The sequence below is a fragment of the Chiloscyllium plagiosum genome, unplaced genomic scaffold (assembly GCF_037043375.1).
Source record: "Chiloscyllium plagiosum isolate Xiang-an unplaced genomic scaffold, Cpla_swu_hap1 HiC_scaffold_42, whole genome shotgun sequence".
In the NCBI taxonomy this organism is placed as follows: Eukaryota; Metazoa; Chordata; class Chondrichthyes; order Orectolobiformes; family Hemiscylliidae; genus Chiloscyllium; species Chiloscyllium plagiosum.
In genome coordinates this window covers 9998271-10017083 of record NW_028270180.1, presented here as the reverse complement: position 1 = coordinate 10017083, position 18813 = coordinate 9998271, and the positions used below count along the sequence as shown (strand labels likewise).

At 45.0% G+C, this 18813-nt stretch overlaps 1 protein-coding gene across 6 annotated transcripts in view; it reads right to left on the bottom strand.

The window, feature by feature from the left end:
- LOC122542484 (uncharacterized) overlaps positions 1 to 18813 on the bottom strand; it is a 128064-nt gene that overhangs the window by 61935 nt on the left and 47316 nt on the right. For all 6 annotated transcript variants that reach the window (XM_043680250.2, XM_043680251.2, XM_087981958.1 and 3 more), the window contains 10 exons: positions 16703 to 16910; positions 15600 to 15676; positions 13531 to 13627; positions 13374 to 13441; positions 12805 to 12868; positions 11648 to 11794; positions 8964 to 9046; positions 5029 to 5096; positions 1632 to 1680; positions 437 to 554 (listed from right to left, as the gene is read on the bottom strand). In XM_043680250.2, coding sequence (XP_043536185.2) covers positions 437 to 554; positions 1632 to 1680; positions 5029 to 5096; positions 8964 to 9046; positions 11648 to 11794; positions 12805 to 12868; positions 13374 to 13441; positions 13531 to 13627; positions 15600 to 15676; positions 16703 to 16910 — 979 coding nt within the window. The remainder of the gene's footprint in view (positions 1 to 436; positions 555 to 1631; positions 1681 to 5028; positions 5097 to 8963; positions 9047 to 11647; positions 11795 to 12804; positions 12869 to 13373; positions 13442 to 13530; positions 13628 to 15599; positions 15677 to 16702; positions 16911 to 18813) is intronic.

Genomic DNA, 18813 nt, shown 5'->3' with positions numbered 1-18813 from the left:
AACCAAAAGTAGTCTGGATCATCGTATTTTCAATATTCCCGATGTCATGAACGTCCAGAACTAGAGGTCACAGTCTCAGAATAAGGAGTAAGCCTTTCGGGACTGAGATGAGGAAGAATTTCTTCACGCAGAGAGTTGTGATCCTGGGGAATTCTTTCCCACAGGAAGCTGTTGGGACCAGTTTGTTCAATATACCCAAGAGGGAGCTGGATGTGGTCCTTGTTAAAGGGATCAAGCGATTTGGGGAGAAAGCGGGAGTGGGATCATAAGATTGCATGATCATACAGAATGGTGGTACAGGCTTTAGGGACTGAATGGCCTACTCCTGTGCTTATTGTCCATGTTTCCATAAGAGGTACAGAAATGTTTCCCTCATAAGGTCTGTGCCAGTCCCTCTGACTGCCATCTCACTGAAACCACAACACCCATCCCTCACCTGTCTCAGTCCCTGGATGATGGTATGCTGCTGTCGCTGAATGACCTTGGCATCTTTAAGCTCTTGCTGAAGTGACGATACTCGAGACTGCAGCTCCTGTGGCAAAAGCGAGGAGGGACTGCAAGAGACAAAATCATGAGTCGCTTCTAGAAATATTACTTTGGTATACTGGCAATGCCCAAATTTTACAATCAATAACACCTGATTTCCATAAACAAAGTGCTCATTAAAGGAGGAATTACAGTCTGTTCCATTCAGACAGAAACTAGGTTTTATCATCAAGTTACACAGGGCTAGAGAAAGATAAATTGCCCAACAGAATTCTAGCTATAGGTTTCAGAGTATTTTCAAATGGGGTATCACTTATGTCTGAGGGTGCAAGTGAGGAGTGCAGGGAATGTCAAAGTGTTATAGTGAGGGTGTGGGGTATATTTGAGTGTTACAGTGAGGGGTGTGGGGTATATCAGAATGTTAGTGAGGAGTGTGGGGTATATCTGAGTGTTGCAGTGAGGGATGCGGGGTATATCAGAGTGTTACAGTGAGGAGTGTGGGGTATATCAAAGTGTTACAGTGAGGAGTATGGGGTATATTAGAGTTTTGCAGTGAGGGTGTGGGGTATATCTGGGTGTTACAGTGAGGGATGTGGGGTATATCTGAGTGTTGCAGTGAAGTATGCGGGGTATATCAGAGTGTTGCAGTGAGGGTGTGCGGTATATCAGAGTGTTACAGTGAAGGGTGTGGGGTATATCTGAGTGTTGCAGTGAGGGATGCAGGGTATATCAGAGTGTTGCAGTGAGGGGTGTGGGGTATATCAGAATGTTGCAGTGAGGTGTGTAGGGTATATCAGAGTGTTGCAGTGAGGGTGTGGGGTATATCAGAGTGTTGCAGTAAGGGGTGTGGGGTATATCAGAGTGTTACAGTGAGGGGTGTGGGGTATATCTGAGTGTTGCAGTGAGTGGTGTGGGGTATAGCAGAGTGTTGCAGTGAGGGTGTGGGGTATATCAGAGTGTAACAGTGAGGGGTGTGGGGAATATCAGACTGTTGCTGTGAGGGATGGAGAGTATATCAGAGTGTTGCAGTGAGAGGTGATGGAGTGTACTGTTCTGGGATTCCCTGTCTCACTGTAACTCTCTCTGAGTGAGCTCTGAAATATCAATATCCTCTCACCAGGTTTGATCAGGGTCTTTTGACTTACCTGTTTGTGATCTTTTGTTTGGAATGATGATTGACCAGCTCCCCATTCTCTGCGAAACATGATAAAATGTGGGAGATCAGATTGTAAACACGTAGCATTCAGCAGGTAACATACATTAGAAATGGAGGAGGCCATTCAGCCCTTCAAGAATGCTCTGACACTGAACAAGATTGTGGCTAATCTGACATCTTACTCTACATATCCATCTTTGCTTTGTGTAACACACTTCCTTCATGTGAAGGAGTAAGTTTTATTTTCACTGAAAAATCTGACTCTAATAATTGACCCAGTCATGCTAGATTCCTCAGCTACCAGACATAGTTTCTCTCCATCTACCTCTCAGCTCCTTTTAATATCTCTGAAATGTTGATACCAGGGTAAGAGCCCCAGTTTAGCAGTGTGATTATTATAAATAGGAGTGGGAATAGGTCATTCAGCCCCTTGAGACTGTCTGCCAATCAGTTAGACAGTTGCTGTTCCGAGGTGCACTTACCCACAATTCCCTGCCTGTCTCCCTTAACCTTTGTCCCTTCCCATCCCACCGCCCTGTCCCCACCCCCACTCAGAAAGACTGTGTTGGACAATAACCCGGGTCCACTGCTTTCTGGGAAGGGTAAATCCACAGAGCAATAGCCCTGTTAAGGAAAAAGCTTGTGCCTATGTGTATCTTATTTCATCAAGAGCGAACATCCTCTCAGCATCTGGCCCATCCAGAGCTCCAGAGTCTTATGCATTTCCACAGGTTCACCTCCCATTCTTTGAAACAAAGCAACATTTATGGGAGTTTACAGAAATTGCTTTCATTAATAACATGCATGAAAAGACAGTTAAATGTCAATAGATTGGAGAGGTTGCATAAAAGGAATTACAAGTTGATTTTCATAACTTGCTATTCTGACCCAGACAGTGAGCGTAGGTGTTTAAGCAGAGCTTTGTCACAACTCACAGTGACGTGACCCTTCAACTGAGCTTGGTTCTGAAACCAAGGTCAGTGTTCATCACTGTGGGAGTAACACACCCACACACACACAGACAGACACAGAGACACACACCCACAGACAGACATACCCACAGACACAAACACACGCATACACACACCCTCACACACAGATAGACACAGACACACCCTCACACACAGACAGAGACAGACACAGACACACGCATACACACACACACACCCCCTCAGACACAAATACACACCCTCACAGACAGACACAGACACACACATAGATACACACAGACACACACTCACACACAGACAGACACAAATGCACACAGATATACACAAACACAATCTCACACACAGACATGCACAAATGCACACAGACATACACACATCCACACACAGTCACACCTACATAAACACACACAGACACCCTCACAGACAGACACAAATGCACACATAGACACACCATCACACACAGACAGACACACACAGACACCCTCACACACACATATTCTTGCAGAAACACCTACACACACATCAGGTGCACCTTAGCACGAATCCACTGGCCTGGGACCATGCAGTTCTCAGCTGGAGAAAAAAAGGTTGGTGTGTGAACACCCCCCGCCCAGAATCCCATTGGCAAGGAAAAGGGGCAAATCAATTCAGGTTCCCACCACCAAGTCCTATTTGGCATTCTCTTCAGCAAGAGATGGTGAAAGAGGGAAGAAGTGAGACAGAGAGAGGAGAGAGAGATTGGGGTCATGTACCAGGAGTGGGGTTGAACTTGGAGGAAAGTAAAACAGATTGTTGCACACAATTTAAAGATATCTTCAGATACCAGAACAGAAACAGATCGGAATTCTAACAAGAAAGCTGAAGTGGACGCAGGGAACGTTTTATATACACACACACTCCACTATAATCTCCAGCATCTGCAGCTCTCACTTTCACCTCGATATGGGAACTAACTCAAGAGATAGCTGAGCCGATGCTGCCACCCTGTGGCAATGTCATACAATAGCAGCAGTTTAACAGCAGCAAGTTCCGAGGCTCAGGAATAGAGTTGATAAAGTGCAAAAAGGAAACACTGAATCATGACCAAACAAACACGAAGATGAGGGACCGGAAGTTGCGAAGTAACCTTATCTTATCCAGTAATTCATTCATTGAAACAATGTCAATTCACTGAAAGGAATAATGACTTCTTTCTATAAAGTATTTTTCATGCCATCAAGATGATCTGAAGTGTTTTACATTCAGTGAGCTCCATTTCTTTGAAGTATGGACACTGATGTGATGCAGCTGCCAATTTGCAAAGGACCAGCTCCCACAAACAGCAACATGGCAATAAGAAACACCCAGAATGCTGGAGAAACTCAGCAAGGCCTGGCCAAATCCGTGGAGTGAGAGTTAGCGTTTTGAGTCTGATAAAACTCCTTCAGGATTGGAGGAGAGATCAAAGAACAGTCTCTTCAGTTCCAAAGAACAGTCATTCTGGACTCAAAAGGTTAACTCGGTTTCTCTCTCTGCAGATGCTGCAAGACCTGCTGAACTTCCCCAGCATTCTTGGTGCTTGTTTCAGATCTGCAGAATTTAGCCTTTATTTACAGGTCATGGATCATCATTGTTGCTGTAACAATCTTCCAGATGGATTTTCCTTCATTACCCCTGACTTAGAGTCATAAAGGTGTACAACACGGAAACAGGCCCTTCGGTCTGACTGGTCCATGCCGACCAGATATCCTGAATTAATGAGTCCCATTTGCCAGCACTTGGCCCATATCCCTCTTCACCCTTCCAATTCATGTACCCATCCAGATACCTTTTAAATGTCTCTTCCGCGATTGCCTGTACTCCCAGCAGTGGCCACTACTCAAACCTGCCACTGTTGGGATGACTCAACAGCAGGACCTCCACAGAAAGAGACAAAAGCAAAAAGGTCTTGCCCCTGAGCCAATGACCGCCTCTCTGAGCGTAAAATGACAATGGGTCAGCAAGCATTTTAGTAAGAGGACTCAATGCAGTCCTTTTGGCCAAGGTAGGGACCAGGAAACAGGGCACCCTGTTAAATCCAACCCATTACCTGAGTATTTATCACATTGCTGTTTGCGGGAGCTTGCTGTGCACAAAATGGCGGCTATGGCTCCTGTGCTACAACAGTGACTACATATCAAATACAACTCACTGGCTGTAAAGTACCTTGGGGTGCCCCAAGGGAGTGAACTGTGCTATATAAATGCAAGTGTAATCTTTCAGCCTGTTATGATTACTTATTTCTCAAGAGTGTTCTGATGAGAAATGTTTAAAAAGTGATCACCCCATCATCGGTGAAAGGACTTCCAGAGAAAACTAGAGGCAATGTGGATATTTTAAAAGGGCTAATATATTTATAGCAGTCCTTCAAATCCCCCCCCCCTTAATTAACCTTAGAGGTAAAATTCAGACACTTACCATCTGACCCTGAGGACAGCTGATCTTCAAATAGCATCCTGTCATCATCGTCATTGCAATGCTTATCGCTGGCAGGACAAGAGAACAAGCAGTGTCGGTGTGAATATGTATGAGATAACTGGATGCAGAAACAGCGTAACAGAGAAAGAGGGAGACACTAAATCACTGGCAAATGTAAAGAAAAAAAGAAACAGAGGGAAGGGCAAACAAGAGAGAGGGAGATGAGATTCGTGGTGGAAAAGAGAGAGAGGGAGAGACAGGAGTAGTAGGACAAACGAGGCATAGGGTGGACAGGTAAGACCACAAGACATAGGAGTAGAGCTAGGCCATTTGGCCCATCGAGTCTGCTCTGCCATTGATCATGGCTGATATGCTTCTCAACCCCATTCTCCCACCTTTTCCCCATAACTGTTCAATCCCCTTTCTAATCAAGAATCTAAATTGAAAATGCTGGAAAAGCTCAGCAGGTCTGGCAGCATCTGTGGAGAGAAATCACTGTTAATGTTTCCATTCCGAGGAAGGGACACTCGACCCAAAACGCTAACTCTGATTTCTCTCAGTTGATGCTGCCAGACCTGCTGAGCTTTTCCAGCATTTTCTATTTTTGTTTTTATTAACAGCATCCGCGGTTCTTTTGGTTTTCAATCAAGAACCTATCTATCTCTAACTTTAATGCACTCAGTGACTCGGCCTCCACAGCCCTCTGGGGCAATGAGTCTGACAGAGTCACCACCCTCAGGCTGAAGAAATTCCTCCTCATCTCAGTCTAAAGGGCCCTCCCTTCACTCTGAGGCCATGTCCTTGAGTCTTAGTCTCTTCGGCTGATGGAAGCATCTTCACATCGATCCTATCCAGACCTCTGATCCCCCCCTCATCCTTCTAAACTCCACTGTGTACAGCGTCCTCACCCACTCCTCATATGACAAGCCCTTCATCCCCAGGATCACTCCTGTAAACCTTCTCTGGACCCCCTCCAAAGTCAGCATATCCTTCCTTAGATAACTGCTCGCGATATCCCAAATAAAAAGAGGGAGATAAAATAAAAATGAAAAGGAAGAAAGAGGGACTGCAATAAACACAATTCTGATGAAGACGACATATCGGACTGGAAATGATCATTCTCCACAGATGCTGCTAGACCTGCTGAGATTCTCTAGCATTCTCTCTTCATTTCCCATTTTTAGCGCCCACGGTACTTGGTTTTTATTTAAAGAGAGACCACATTTGGTTTGTGATGGTTACCCTTTAATGCCTTGAAGTCCAATTCTTCAAATATTGGCCACAGGTAACATGCGAAAGGCTGTCAAAGTGATGGTTCCTGCTGCTCCACTAAAGCCCTGGTGTTCAGGTGACAGACAGCGGAAGGCCACTCACAATCGTTTCAAAACACAAGGGTTGGAAAATGATAAAGGATGACTGACATGAAACCTTAACCCGGTCTCTCTCTCTCTCTCCAAAGACATTAGCTGCGTATTCCCAACATTTTTAGTTTTCCTTCTAGAAAAACACTTGACAATCCAGTATGGTCACAGACTCACCGAGCGGTGAATGTTGGTGAAGATATTGTTGATAAGGACATAATAAATCTACCAGTTCAACAGTTGGATATCAAAAACTCACCAGATACATTCTAACATTCAAAACAAAATAGAGTAACTATTCATTCACAGGGTGTTCATTGGAAAGATGGGCAGTTATTGCTAGTTATGTCAAGAACAGGAAGGCAGATTACTATCTAATTGGAGTCAGGTTAGGTAAAGGGGAAATACAATGAGATCTAGGTGTTCTTGTACATCAGTCAATGAAAACAAGCATGCAGGTACAGCAGACAGTGAAGAAAGCTAATGGCATGCTGGCCTTCATAACAAGAGGAATTGAGTATAGGAGCAAAGAGGTCCTTCTGCAGCTGTACTGGGCCCTGGTGAGATGGTACCTGGAGTATTGTGTGCAATTTTGGTCTCCAAATTTGAGGAAGGACATTCTGGCTATTGAGGGAGTGCAGCGTAGATTCATGAGGTCAATTCCCGAAATGGCGGGACTATCATATGTTGAAAGATTGGAGCGACTGGGCTTGTATACCCTTGAGTTTAGAAGGATGAGAGGGGATCTGATTGAGACGTATAAGATTACTAAAGGATTGGACACGCTGGAGGCAGGAAGCATGTTTCCGCTAATGGATCCCGAACCAGAGGACACAGTTTAAAAATGAGGGGTAGGCCACTTAGAACAGAGTTGAGGAGAAACTTCTTCACCCAGAGAGTGGTGGGTGTATGGAATGCTCTGCCCCAGAAGGCTGTGGAGGCCAAGTGTCTGGATACTTTCAAGAAAGAGTTGGATAGAGCTCTTAAAGATAGTGAAATCAAGGGTTATGGGGATAAGGCAGGAACAGGATACTGATTGAGGATGATCAGCCATAATCATAATGAATGGTGGTGTTGGCTCGAAGGGCAGAATGGCCTACTCCTGCACCTATTGTCTATTGTCTACCTCTAATTGCTTTTGAACTGAGCAGCTCGCTTGACCTATTTGGGTTTCCCTGCTATAGGAAGGATTTTGTGAAACTTGAAAGGGTTCAGAAAAGATTTACAAGGATATTGCTAGAGCTAGAGACTTTGAGCTATTGGGAGAGGCTGGATAGGCTGGGGACGTTCCCACTGGGATCCATCCATCAGGGTTGAACCAGAAAAGGTGTCGCCCATCCAGCCCTTAGACCATGTTTCACCATTTAACCTAGTCTGTCATCCAACTCCCCACAGCTCATTCGCCACCCAGGCATTCCTCAATATATTTTATTCATAAAGTTCTATCAATCTCATATGTCAAAATAGCAACTGATCAATTGAAATATGATTGGAAGGAGAGACACGTTGCTAAGGTTTTTCGACTTGTTTTCATCAGGATAAATGCAAGAATGCCGCATTTCAAACGATTCTGGTCTCCCTGCGATAGGAAAGATGCTGTTAAACCTGAAAGGGTGCAGAAACGATTTACAAGGATGTTGCCAGGGTTGGACGGTTTGAGCTACAGGGAGAGGCTGAATGGGCTGGGGCTGTTTTCCCTGGAGCATCAGAGGATGAGGGCTGACCGTATAGAGGTTTATAAAATCATGAGGGGCATGGATAGGGTAAATAGACCAGGTCTTATCCCTGAGGTGGGGTAATCCAAAACTAGAGGGCGTACTTCTAAGGTGAGAAGGGAAAGATATAAAATGGACCTAATGGGCATTTTTTTTTCCACACAGAGGGTGGTATGTGTATGGAATGAGCTGCCAGATGAAGTGGTGGAGGCTGGTACAATTACAGCACTTTAAAAGGCATCAGGATGGGTGTATGAATAGGAAGGGTTTAGAGGGATATGGGTCAACTGTGGTAAATGGGACTAGATTAATTTAGGATATCTGGTCAGCATGCATGAGTTGGGCTGAAGAGTTTGTTTCCATGCTGTATGTACTTCAGAGTCAATCCCACTGCTTTAAATCTGGGGTCACATGGAGGTCAGACTAGGTAAGGACCACAGATTTCTTTCCCTCAAGGGCATTAGTGAATCCAGTGGGTTTTTACAATAGTTAGCAAATGGTTACATGGTCATCATTAGTTTTCATTCCAGATTTTTAACTGAATTCATCCTTCTTTGATGACAGGATTCAAACCCTGAACATTCCTAAGGTCCCTAGGAGTAGTCAGTCAGGAACAAGACACTATTGCATTGCCTCCCGTGTGGAAATAAAAACAGAAATTGCTGGAGAAACTCAGTTGGTCTGGAGAGAGAGAGACAGTTAACATTACAAGTCCAGCACTCACTGATTTCATTGCTGATTTCCAGCGTCCATGTAATATAGCTTTTACAGAATAATATTGGAGGGGATTTAGAGCTGTTAACACACAATATTGGAACAGATGAATGAGAACTGATGGGTTTTTTCGAGCTGAACATACCAATTGCAGTCTGAATCCAGGTCAGCAGAATTTCCTTCAGTCAGGGCAATTTGGCTCCGATAAAACATTTGCATTCCTGTAGCCTGGGAGGAAATTCAAAGGGCAGTTAGAGAGGACTGCACCCATTCGTTTGTCAAAGAGATTATTCCAAATGCTAACAAGTCATCAGTTTTGCAGTTAACACGGCTTGCATTTATATAGTGCCTTTATCAGCCTCAGCGCATCCCAAAGCAGTTTGCAACCAGTGGGGTAGTTTCCAAAGTGAGGTCACTGTTGACTGGTAAGAAACACCGCAGCCAATTTGTGCACAGTAAGATTCCACAAACACCATCGCAATTATGATCAGAAAACTGACCATACCAGTGGCCAGAAACTGAACTGGATTCATTATATAAAAACAGTGGCTACAAGAGCAGGACAGAGGCTGGGAATCCTGCAGTTAGTAATTCACCTCCTGACTCCCCCAAAGCCTGTCCAGTATCTCGAAGGCAGAAGTCAGGGGTATGATGGAATACTCCCCACTTGTCTGGAAAAGTGCAACAACACGCAAGAAGCTTGACACCATCCAGGACAAAGTAGCCCGCTTGATTGGAACCACATCCTCAAATATTCAGTGACTCCACTGCCAGTGCTCAGTAGCAACAGTGTGTGCTATCTGCAAGATGCAATGTACAAATTTGTCAAAAATCCTTAGACCTTCAAAACCACAACTACTTCCATGAGGGAGAGATTTTCAGGATTTTGACCCAGTGACATTTTCAGCTCAGGGTGGTGTGTGGTTTGGAGGGGAATTTGCAAGGGCAGCAGATACATGGAACACCACCTCCTGCAAATTCCCCTCCAAACCACACACCACCCTGAGCTGAAAATGTCACTGGGTCAAAATCCTGAAAATCTCTCCCTCATGACATTATGGGTTTACCTTTGGCATATGGACTGCCGCCATTCAAGATAGCAGCTCACCCCCACCTTCTCAAGGGGCAGCTAGGGATGGGCAATAAATGCTGGCCTAGCCAGTGACACCCACATCCCACAAATGAATAAAAAACATAATCTACTGCAATGATGTTGATTTAAGGATCAAATATTGGTTCATAATATTGCAAGCTCAAAGTGAGAGTCCTACCAACTGAGCGACAATCTAAAGGTATATCAGGAACAAAAGAATGACTAGAGTAAGATTAAAGCCAATCAAGGATAGTAGTGTGAAGGTCTAAGTGAATATTTTTCATCAGTATTCACACAGGAAAAAGGCAATGTTGTTAAGGAGAACACTTTAGAAGGAGTAACAGGAATAAAGATGACTGGTAAGTTTCTTGGTAGTGTGGATGAGCAGAGAGATCTCAGTGTCCATGTACATAGACCCCTGAAAGTTGCCATCCACGCTGATAGGGCTGTTAAGAAGGCATATGGTGTGTTAGCTTTATTAGTAGAGGGATTGAGTATCGGAGCCAAGAGGTCATGTTGCAGCTGTACAAAACTCTGGTGCGGTCGCACTTGGAGTATTGCGTACAGTTCTGGTCACTGCATTATAGGAAGGATGTGGAAGCTTTGGAAAGGGTTCAGAGGAAATTTACCAGGATGTTGCCTGGTATGGAGGGAAGGTTTTATGAGGAAAGGCTGGGGGACTTGAGGTTTTCATTAGAGAGAGGAAAGTTGAGAGGTGACTTAATTGAGACACATAAAATAATCAGAGGGTTGGATAGGGTAGATAGTGAGAGCCTTTTTCCTTGGATGGTGATGGTGAGGAGACATAGCTTTAAATTGAGGGGTGATAGATACAGGACAGATGTCAGAGGTAGGAAGGATGTGGATATGGAATGTGGATGTGGAATGCCCTGCCACAACAGTTGTAGACTCGTCAAATTTCAGAGCATTTAGATGGTCATTGGATAAACATATGGACGAAAATGGAATAGTGTAGGTTAGATGGACTTCAAATTGGTTTCACCGGTCGGTGCAATATTGAGGGCAGAAGGGCCAGTACTGCGCTGTAATGTTCTACGTTCTATGTAACAGTTAACACCATGCAATAATATTACTGCACCTTACACATTATCTGAAGAGCACTTTAAACTGTACTACAAAACAAGATTTTAACATCCTTGGTCTGGTATCTGTGTTGTCCCAGGGTGTGGTGTATTGTATTAGTCATGACGCCTGTGCCCCCACCTCAGAGTTTGGAGGCTGTGGATTCAGGCATCACTGTCAAGACTCGAGCATTAAATCTTTTGTATAGCACCTTCAGAATCACTAATCCTGCTTTTCTGCATTTTCAACGGTAAATGGACAATATTTATCCCCCAGCCAACATCCCAAACAACTGAAACTACAAGGTTTAGGAGCAGATTTGGTCCGTCCAGGCTTCTCTACCGTTCAATGAGATCTGACAATCCTTGACTCTACTTTCCCGCATTTTCTCTTACTAATTATCACATGGCTGCCTGTGGGAACTTGTAAATTGGCTGTAGGGGTTTCCCATGTTACAACTCTTCTTTGGCTGAAAAAACATTCCAGGATATATAGTAGGCATGAAAAAGCATTATGTAATTGCCAGTCTTTCTGTCTTTTGGTTTAACTTCTTACAAGAACATAATTAACGAAAATTAAAGTTAGAGTTGCTGTCTCAGCATTTCCCGGGGTACAGACTCCCAAGAGTTCTCAGCGGCAGAGCGGGTACGTACTTGGCTCGGCTGGTTCTGCTCCAGGAGCTCAGCGGTCCGTTTTAACTCGTAAACTTGATGCTGCAGTTTTTGCCTCCGGCTTTTCTCAAGCTCTAACTCCTGCTTGCAAGCATCAAGTTCCACCCGGGCTAGAGGGGGACTCTCTGACTGAAAACATCGAGAAATTTCATATTATTTACATCCATCTGGGCTGAACCAGAAAAGGTGACACCTAGACTATGTTTCACCATTTAGCCCAATCTGTCATCCAACTCCCCACAGCTCATTCACCCCTTTACTCCGCAATATATTTTATTCACAAAGTTCTATCAATCTCATATTTCAAATTAGCAACTAATCAATTGAAATATGATTGGAAGGAGAGACACGTTGCTAAGGTTTCTCGACTTGCTTTCATCAGGATAAATGCAAGAATGCCGCATTTCAAACGATTCTGGTCTCCCTGCGATAGGAAGAATGTTGTGAAACTTGAGAAGGTTCAGAAAAGATTTACAAGGATGTTGCCAGGGTTGGACGGTTTGAGCTACAGGGAGAGGCTGAACAGGCTGGGGCTGCTTTCCTGCTGAGGGATGACCTTATAGAGGTTTATAAAATCATGAGGGGCATGGCCAGGGTGAATAGACAAAGTCTTTTCCCTGGGGTGGGTGAGTCTGAAACTAGAGGGCATAGGTTTAGGGTGAGAAGGGAAAGATATAAAAGGGGCAACTTTTCACACAGAGGGTGGTGCGTGTATGGAACGAGCTGCCGGGGAAGTGGTGGAGGCTGGTACAATTACAACATTTAAAAGGCATCTGAATGGGTATATGAATAGGAAGGTTTAGAGGGATATGGGCCAAATGCTGGCAAATGCAACTAGGTTAGTTTAGGATATCTGATCAGCATAGATAAGTTGGACCAACGGTCTGTTTCCATGCTGTACAGCTCTATTACTCTACATTAAGCCACAATTAAGAAAATAGTTGTGAACTTATGTGGCCTCACATTCATGTGTATGGTCAGACACACACATACATAGTCACACGTGCATACACCCACATATGTCCACACAGGCTGAGATAGCCTCATCCTTATAATGCTGAGTACTCACAGGGTCACATTGGTTATGAGATTTGTTCCAAGTTTTAATTTGGAATAACACAAGTCACCGGCGGCAGTACCTTGAATTTCTTCAATTCCGTTTCCATCTCAGTCTTTTCTTTTTCAAGTTCACATATCCTGTCACTGCGTAAAAATGAGAGGAACCGTAATGTCTTGGTTACCACCCTCTTCCACTGCTGGCTCACCCCAACCTCAATTCAACAGAGAAGCAGAGATGGAGGGACAGAGGAAGAAAGAGAGATGGAGGGAGAGAGGGAGAGAGAACGATGGAGGGAGAGAGGAAGAAAGAGAGAGGGAGAGAGCGAGGGAGGGAGAGAGAGAGGGAGATGGTGAGAGAGATGGAGACAGAGCGATGGAGGGAGACAGGAAGAAAGAGGGATGGAGGGAGACAGGAAGAAAGAGGGATGGAGGGAGAGAGAGAGAGAGAGATGGAGGAAGAGAGAGAGAGAGAGAGAGAGATGGAAGGAGAAAGACAGAGAGAGAGAGAGAGAGAGAGAGAGAGAGAGAGAGACGGAGGGAGGGAGAGAGGTGGAGGGAGGGATAGAGAGAGAGTGAGCTGGAGAGGGAGCAGGAGAGGGAGAGGGGAAGAGAGAGAGATAATTGCCCAGGGTGGACTTAAGGAACTTACTGGCTCTTCTGGAGTTCAGAGTGGAGGCTCTCCAGGTTACTGGAAACCTTCAGAGAACCTTGCAGTGCCTGAATGGAGAGAGACAACTGATGAACCAGTGATCAGGTAAAACAGAACATTCTCAGAACCGGTGATGGTTTGGATGCGAGACACTTACAGAGTCGCTGGCGATATCTCGCTGGAGCTGGAGGAGATGAATGATCCGCTCACTCTCCTCTTGCTGCTTTTTAAGCTGCACCTTTTCTGCTGTCATCCTAAAACCAGGAGAGGGAGAAGATCAGTCACTGCCAGACTTATATCCATGAACCGACTAATAACAGCAGCAAAGACCCCACTGACTGTCACATTGGGTCCCAAAGTGCACCCACTAGTGAGGCTCTCCTCATTTGCGCTCAGTATGAGTAAAGTAGATCGCTGCCTCTCATACCTCCTCTTCCCAAAGTTAACAGCCACAGCTACCTGGGCCCTAAACTCCATAAATCACTTTACTTTCTGAATGACGCTGCTGAAATCCTGTTTAGCTTTTGGCCATCTGTCTGAATATTATTATTTTTTGTATTCATTCACAGTTATCGCTGACTAGGCCACCATTTATTGCCCATCCCTAATTACCAGAGGGCAGTTAAAAGTCAACCACATTGCTGTGGGTCTGGAGTCACATGTAGGCCAGACCAGGTAAGGATGGAAGATTTCCTTCCCTAAAGGACATTAGTGAACCAGATGGATGCTCCTCCCAAAAATAGTTTCATGGTCATCTTTAGACTTTCCAGATCATTAATGAGTGAGTATGTGGGACTTGTTACAATTTCACAGGGTCACGGTGAATAGCATAGATGGTTTTACAGGGAAACGAGACAGACGCATGAGGGGGGGAAGGATAGATCAGACATTTTCTACAAGTTGAGCAGAAATTCCTGAATTTTATCCCATCATAACCCAAATTGAGGCTTAAAAACAGTTGTGACCCTACAACGGGCAACAGCAGGGTGAGGAAGAACATATTGTCATAGACCAGACCAGATCCCCTCAAAATATTTTAAGAAGGTAGCCTAGACACTAACGCTTTCTTATTTTTAAAGGAAAATGTAAAGTGCTGTGTTCCAGATGCAATACAACTGGTCAAACTACTCAATGTTAAGCAAAACACAATTTATTTAAACACTAGCATTACAATACAAATGACAATAACTTAACTCAACTGGACAACTTAACAGAACAATAGATATAGTACCTATTATTAATTAACTGTTCCAATACAGTAACATCCCATTAATACACCCCTTAGCAAAAAGGAAAATTCAGACACAGATTCTGACATGCAGTACTCCCATCCAGGAGGAACAGAAAATTCAGAGAGAGCAGCAGCCAGGGCACAATCACTGAAACTTCCAACTCTGTTGAGACCTTAATAGCTTCTGCTTAAAGCTAAACCAAAAAAAAAGAACTCTTGATTGGTGAGAGTTGGCCACGCCCATTCCAGCTGCTTAAATAAACCCCAATGCCTCCCAAGCTGTTTACTCCAGCAGTTCAGGTAGACTGGTTGGCGTTTGGCCCTACGACCACACTTCAAAGAAAAAAATCAAGACAAAATAACTTTTGAACATCACAGCATCGTCATAATATCTTGATAGCAGCAGGAGTGTTGCTTGGGGGATAGGGAAGGTGGATATTGCAAGTTCAGCTTCAGAGTTTGCAACCTCAAAAGTTGAGCTCGTGGTCTGACCCTCCCACTTTGGGAAGTCGTGGGTTAGAGGAGATAGGGTGGGAGAAGGCTAGTGGGGAGCTTAAGCACATTTACGCCTGGATACAGCACGCTGTATCTTAGACAGGACCTTAAATTATTACAATTACTGTGCATTTGACATTTTAATAATGGTTTAAAAATAGGTGATTACAGATTAACCTCGTCTGATAAATCAATGTGATGCAGTATGACTCACAAAGTCTTATGGGCATGGTGAAATGTCCATGAGTGACACAAACATGCATGTGCAGATACATGAACATACAGACATGCGCACACATACACAAACACACACCCACACAAACACATGCATAGAAATACGTACACACATACACAGACACAAACACACACACACAAACACAGACACAGATATACATGTGCACACACAAACGCGTGCACACACACAGAATCACACAGACACAAACACACACACACACAGACACTTACAGACAGACACAGACAAACACACACACAATTTATACCTGGTTAAAGTGGCCCTCAGCTCAAACAACTCCTCCAGATCAGCTGCAAAGCTCTCACAATCTCCCGGTGAATCGGCCTGTGGGGTGGGGAGGTGGGGAGAGGGAAGGAGCCAGCAGAAAGACAGCGATCAGTCTAACACAGCACCGCATGGCTGCTTCTGATTACTTCAAAACCGAAAACGTTCGGGGCAAAGCGAGTGAACTGACACTGGCCTGGTAACCCTCAATGCCAGTACATCGAGAGTAGGTGAGTCAGAGCTCCCAGCCTGGGAACTTGTAAAATGGAAATAAAATCATATGACATAGGAGCAGAAGGTAGGCCATTCAGCCCATCGAGTCTACTCCACCATTCAACGAGGTCATGGCTGATCTGATAACCCTTGATTTGACTCCCAATGCTTTTTTTTTAACTCATTTGTAGGCTGGGTGTCGCTGGCTGGGCCCAGCATTTATTGCCCATCCCTAGTTGCCCTTGAGAAGGTGGGGGTGAGCTGCTTTCTTGAACCGCTGCAGTCCACCTGCTGTGAGTTGACCCATAATGCCCTTAGGGAGGAGTTTCAGGACTGTGACCCAGTGACACTGAAGAAACCACAAAATATTTCCAAGTCAGGATGGTGAGTGGCTCGGAGGGGAACTTGAAAGGGGTGGTGATCCCATGTGTCTGCTGCCCTTGTCCTTCCGGGTGGAAGTGGCCGTGGGTTTGGAAGGTGTTGTCTGAGGATCTGTGGTGAATTCCTGCAGTGTGTCTTGCAGATGGGATGCAGCGCTGCTCCTGAGCGTCGGTGGTGGAGGGAGTGGATGTTTGTGGATGTGGTGTCAATCAAGTGGGAGCTGCTTTGTCCTGGATGGTGTCAAGCTTCCTGTGTGTATTTGGAGCTGCCCCCATCCAGGCAAGTGAGGAGTATTCCATCACACTCCGGTCCTTTGCCTTGTAGATGGTGGACAGGCTTTTGGGGGAGGGGGGTGGGGTCACGAGGTGAGTTACCCTCCGCAAGATTCATAATCTCATGGCCTTCACATGGGGTACAACAGTTAGCAGTACAACGGGTTTTCGTTATTGTTCCCTCTCACCCAGGCCAACCTTGAAAATAAGAGCTCCAGACCTTCTCATTCTTTTGCGAATTCTTCCCAATGACCAATCGGAGCTCTTTCTCCTTGGCGTTCAGAGCTGTCGAGGCGTCTTGCCATTTTGCCTTCCAGTATTGAGCGATCTGATGCTGCTCCAGAGTCACAGCAGTCAGCTCTTCAGCCTTCTGCTGCAACTCAACCTCCAGGCGCCCCCTGTCTTCCTTCAGTTCAGCTTCCGAGGCCCTGAGGAACACAAGGACTGGGCGTAAATCAGAGAGAATTAGCATTGAGTACAGAGAACATGTGAGAGAGAGAGTGACAGCGAGAGAGTGGGAGAGAGATAGAGAGAGTGCATGACCATGAGAGAGCCCTAGAATGCTTGAGAGATCCCGAGAGAGCGCGAGAGCACGTGAGAGAGCCCGAGAGAGCACAAGAGCAAGAGAGCGCGAGAGAGAGAGTTAGAGGGATAGAGTGAGAGCAAAAGAGTGAGACCAATAAGGCGTGTGAGAGAGAGAGAGAGAGAGAGAGAGAGAGAGAGAGAGAGAGAGAGAGAGAGAGAGAGAGAGAGAGAGAGAGAGAGAGAGAGAGAGAGAGAGAGAGAGAGAGAGCACGAGAGGCGGGTGAACAACTATTAACAGACCGTATGACAGAAAAGAGACATAGATGACCACGGGGCATCTCAAAGTGCTGAGCAGTTGATGAAGCACTTTACTATTACAACACAAGAGATAGGGCAGCAAGCTCCCACAAACAACAATGTGATAATGACCAGATTCGGCTGTTTCCTGGTGAGGTTGTTTGGAAGATAAATACTGGACAGAAACCCCCCTTGCTCCTCTTGTTCAGAAAGGGATCCTTTATGCCCACCCAAGCAAGCAGATGAACACGTTACTCATGAGTTCCTTTTAACTAGGTTCCCTCAGATTAGTCCTGGTCAATTAGTTATTTTTAACCTTCAAACCTCCAAGCTGACAGCCGTTGTTTATAAACCACTATTTCCTTGTAAGATTGTGACTGATCGCTGTCTCGACTCCATTTCCCCACCTTACCACTCAATACATCAACAAGAACTGTTTCATCTCAGCCTCTGAATTTTCTATTTCTTCAACATATAAGCCTTGAGGAGCGTGAGTTCCAAATTTCCCACCACTTTGTACGAAAATGTACCACGTATTTCCACTCCTAAAGAGCCCAGCTCCGAGAGATGGGTTAAGTGCTGAAGTGTCACCTTCTCCACCAGAGAAGATACTCTCTCAGTATCTCCCTCATTGAATCCTTTCAACATTTTCCAATTTCTTTAAGTCAAGGGGAAACAAATTATGTTTATGCAGCCTCTCTTTGTAATTCAATATTGTGAACCCCGGCATATTTCCCGTGAATGTAGGCTACGCCTTGTCTGAGGCCAATCTGTCCATCCTTAGGTACAGTGTGTTTAAGACCATGGAACATCAGAACAGAATTAGGCCATTCAGCCCATCCAATCTGTTCTGCCATTCAATCATGGTTGACATGTTTCTCAAACCCATTCTCCTGCTGTCCTCCCACAAACCATGAACCCCTGACTATTCAGGAACCTATCAATTTCTTGAAGACACTCAGTGACTTGGCCTCCACAGACCTCTGTGACAATGAGCTCCACAGATTCACCTCCCTCCTGCTGAAGAGGTTCCTCCTCATCTCAGTCTAAAGGGTCATCCCTTCTCTCTGAAGCTGTGCCCCCGTGTTCTAGTCTCGCTGGTTGGTGGAAACATCTTCTGCCAAAAAGCCAAGGTAAACTGAAACTCAAAATGTCATTAAAGTCACTTGCGTGATAAATGGGAACCCAGGATGCTCGTCTGGAAAAAGTCCAATGATGCTCAAACACAATATTCAACTGTCAACAGATGGGGTGATGGAAAAGCACAGTAGGTCAGACAGCATCTGAGGAGCAAGAAGGTCAACATTTCAGGCTGAAACCTTTTATCAGGATTAATGAAAGGTTTCAACCCGAAACGTTGACTTTCCTGTTCCTCGGATGCTCTCTGACCCTGCTGTGCTTTTCCAGCTCCACATCTATTGACTCGGACTTCCAGCATCTGCAGTCCCCCACTGTCTCCAAGTCACAATATTCAACTGTGTTCCTTGCAGAATTCCAAATTTTCCCTTC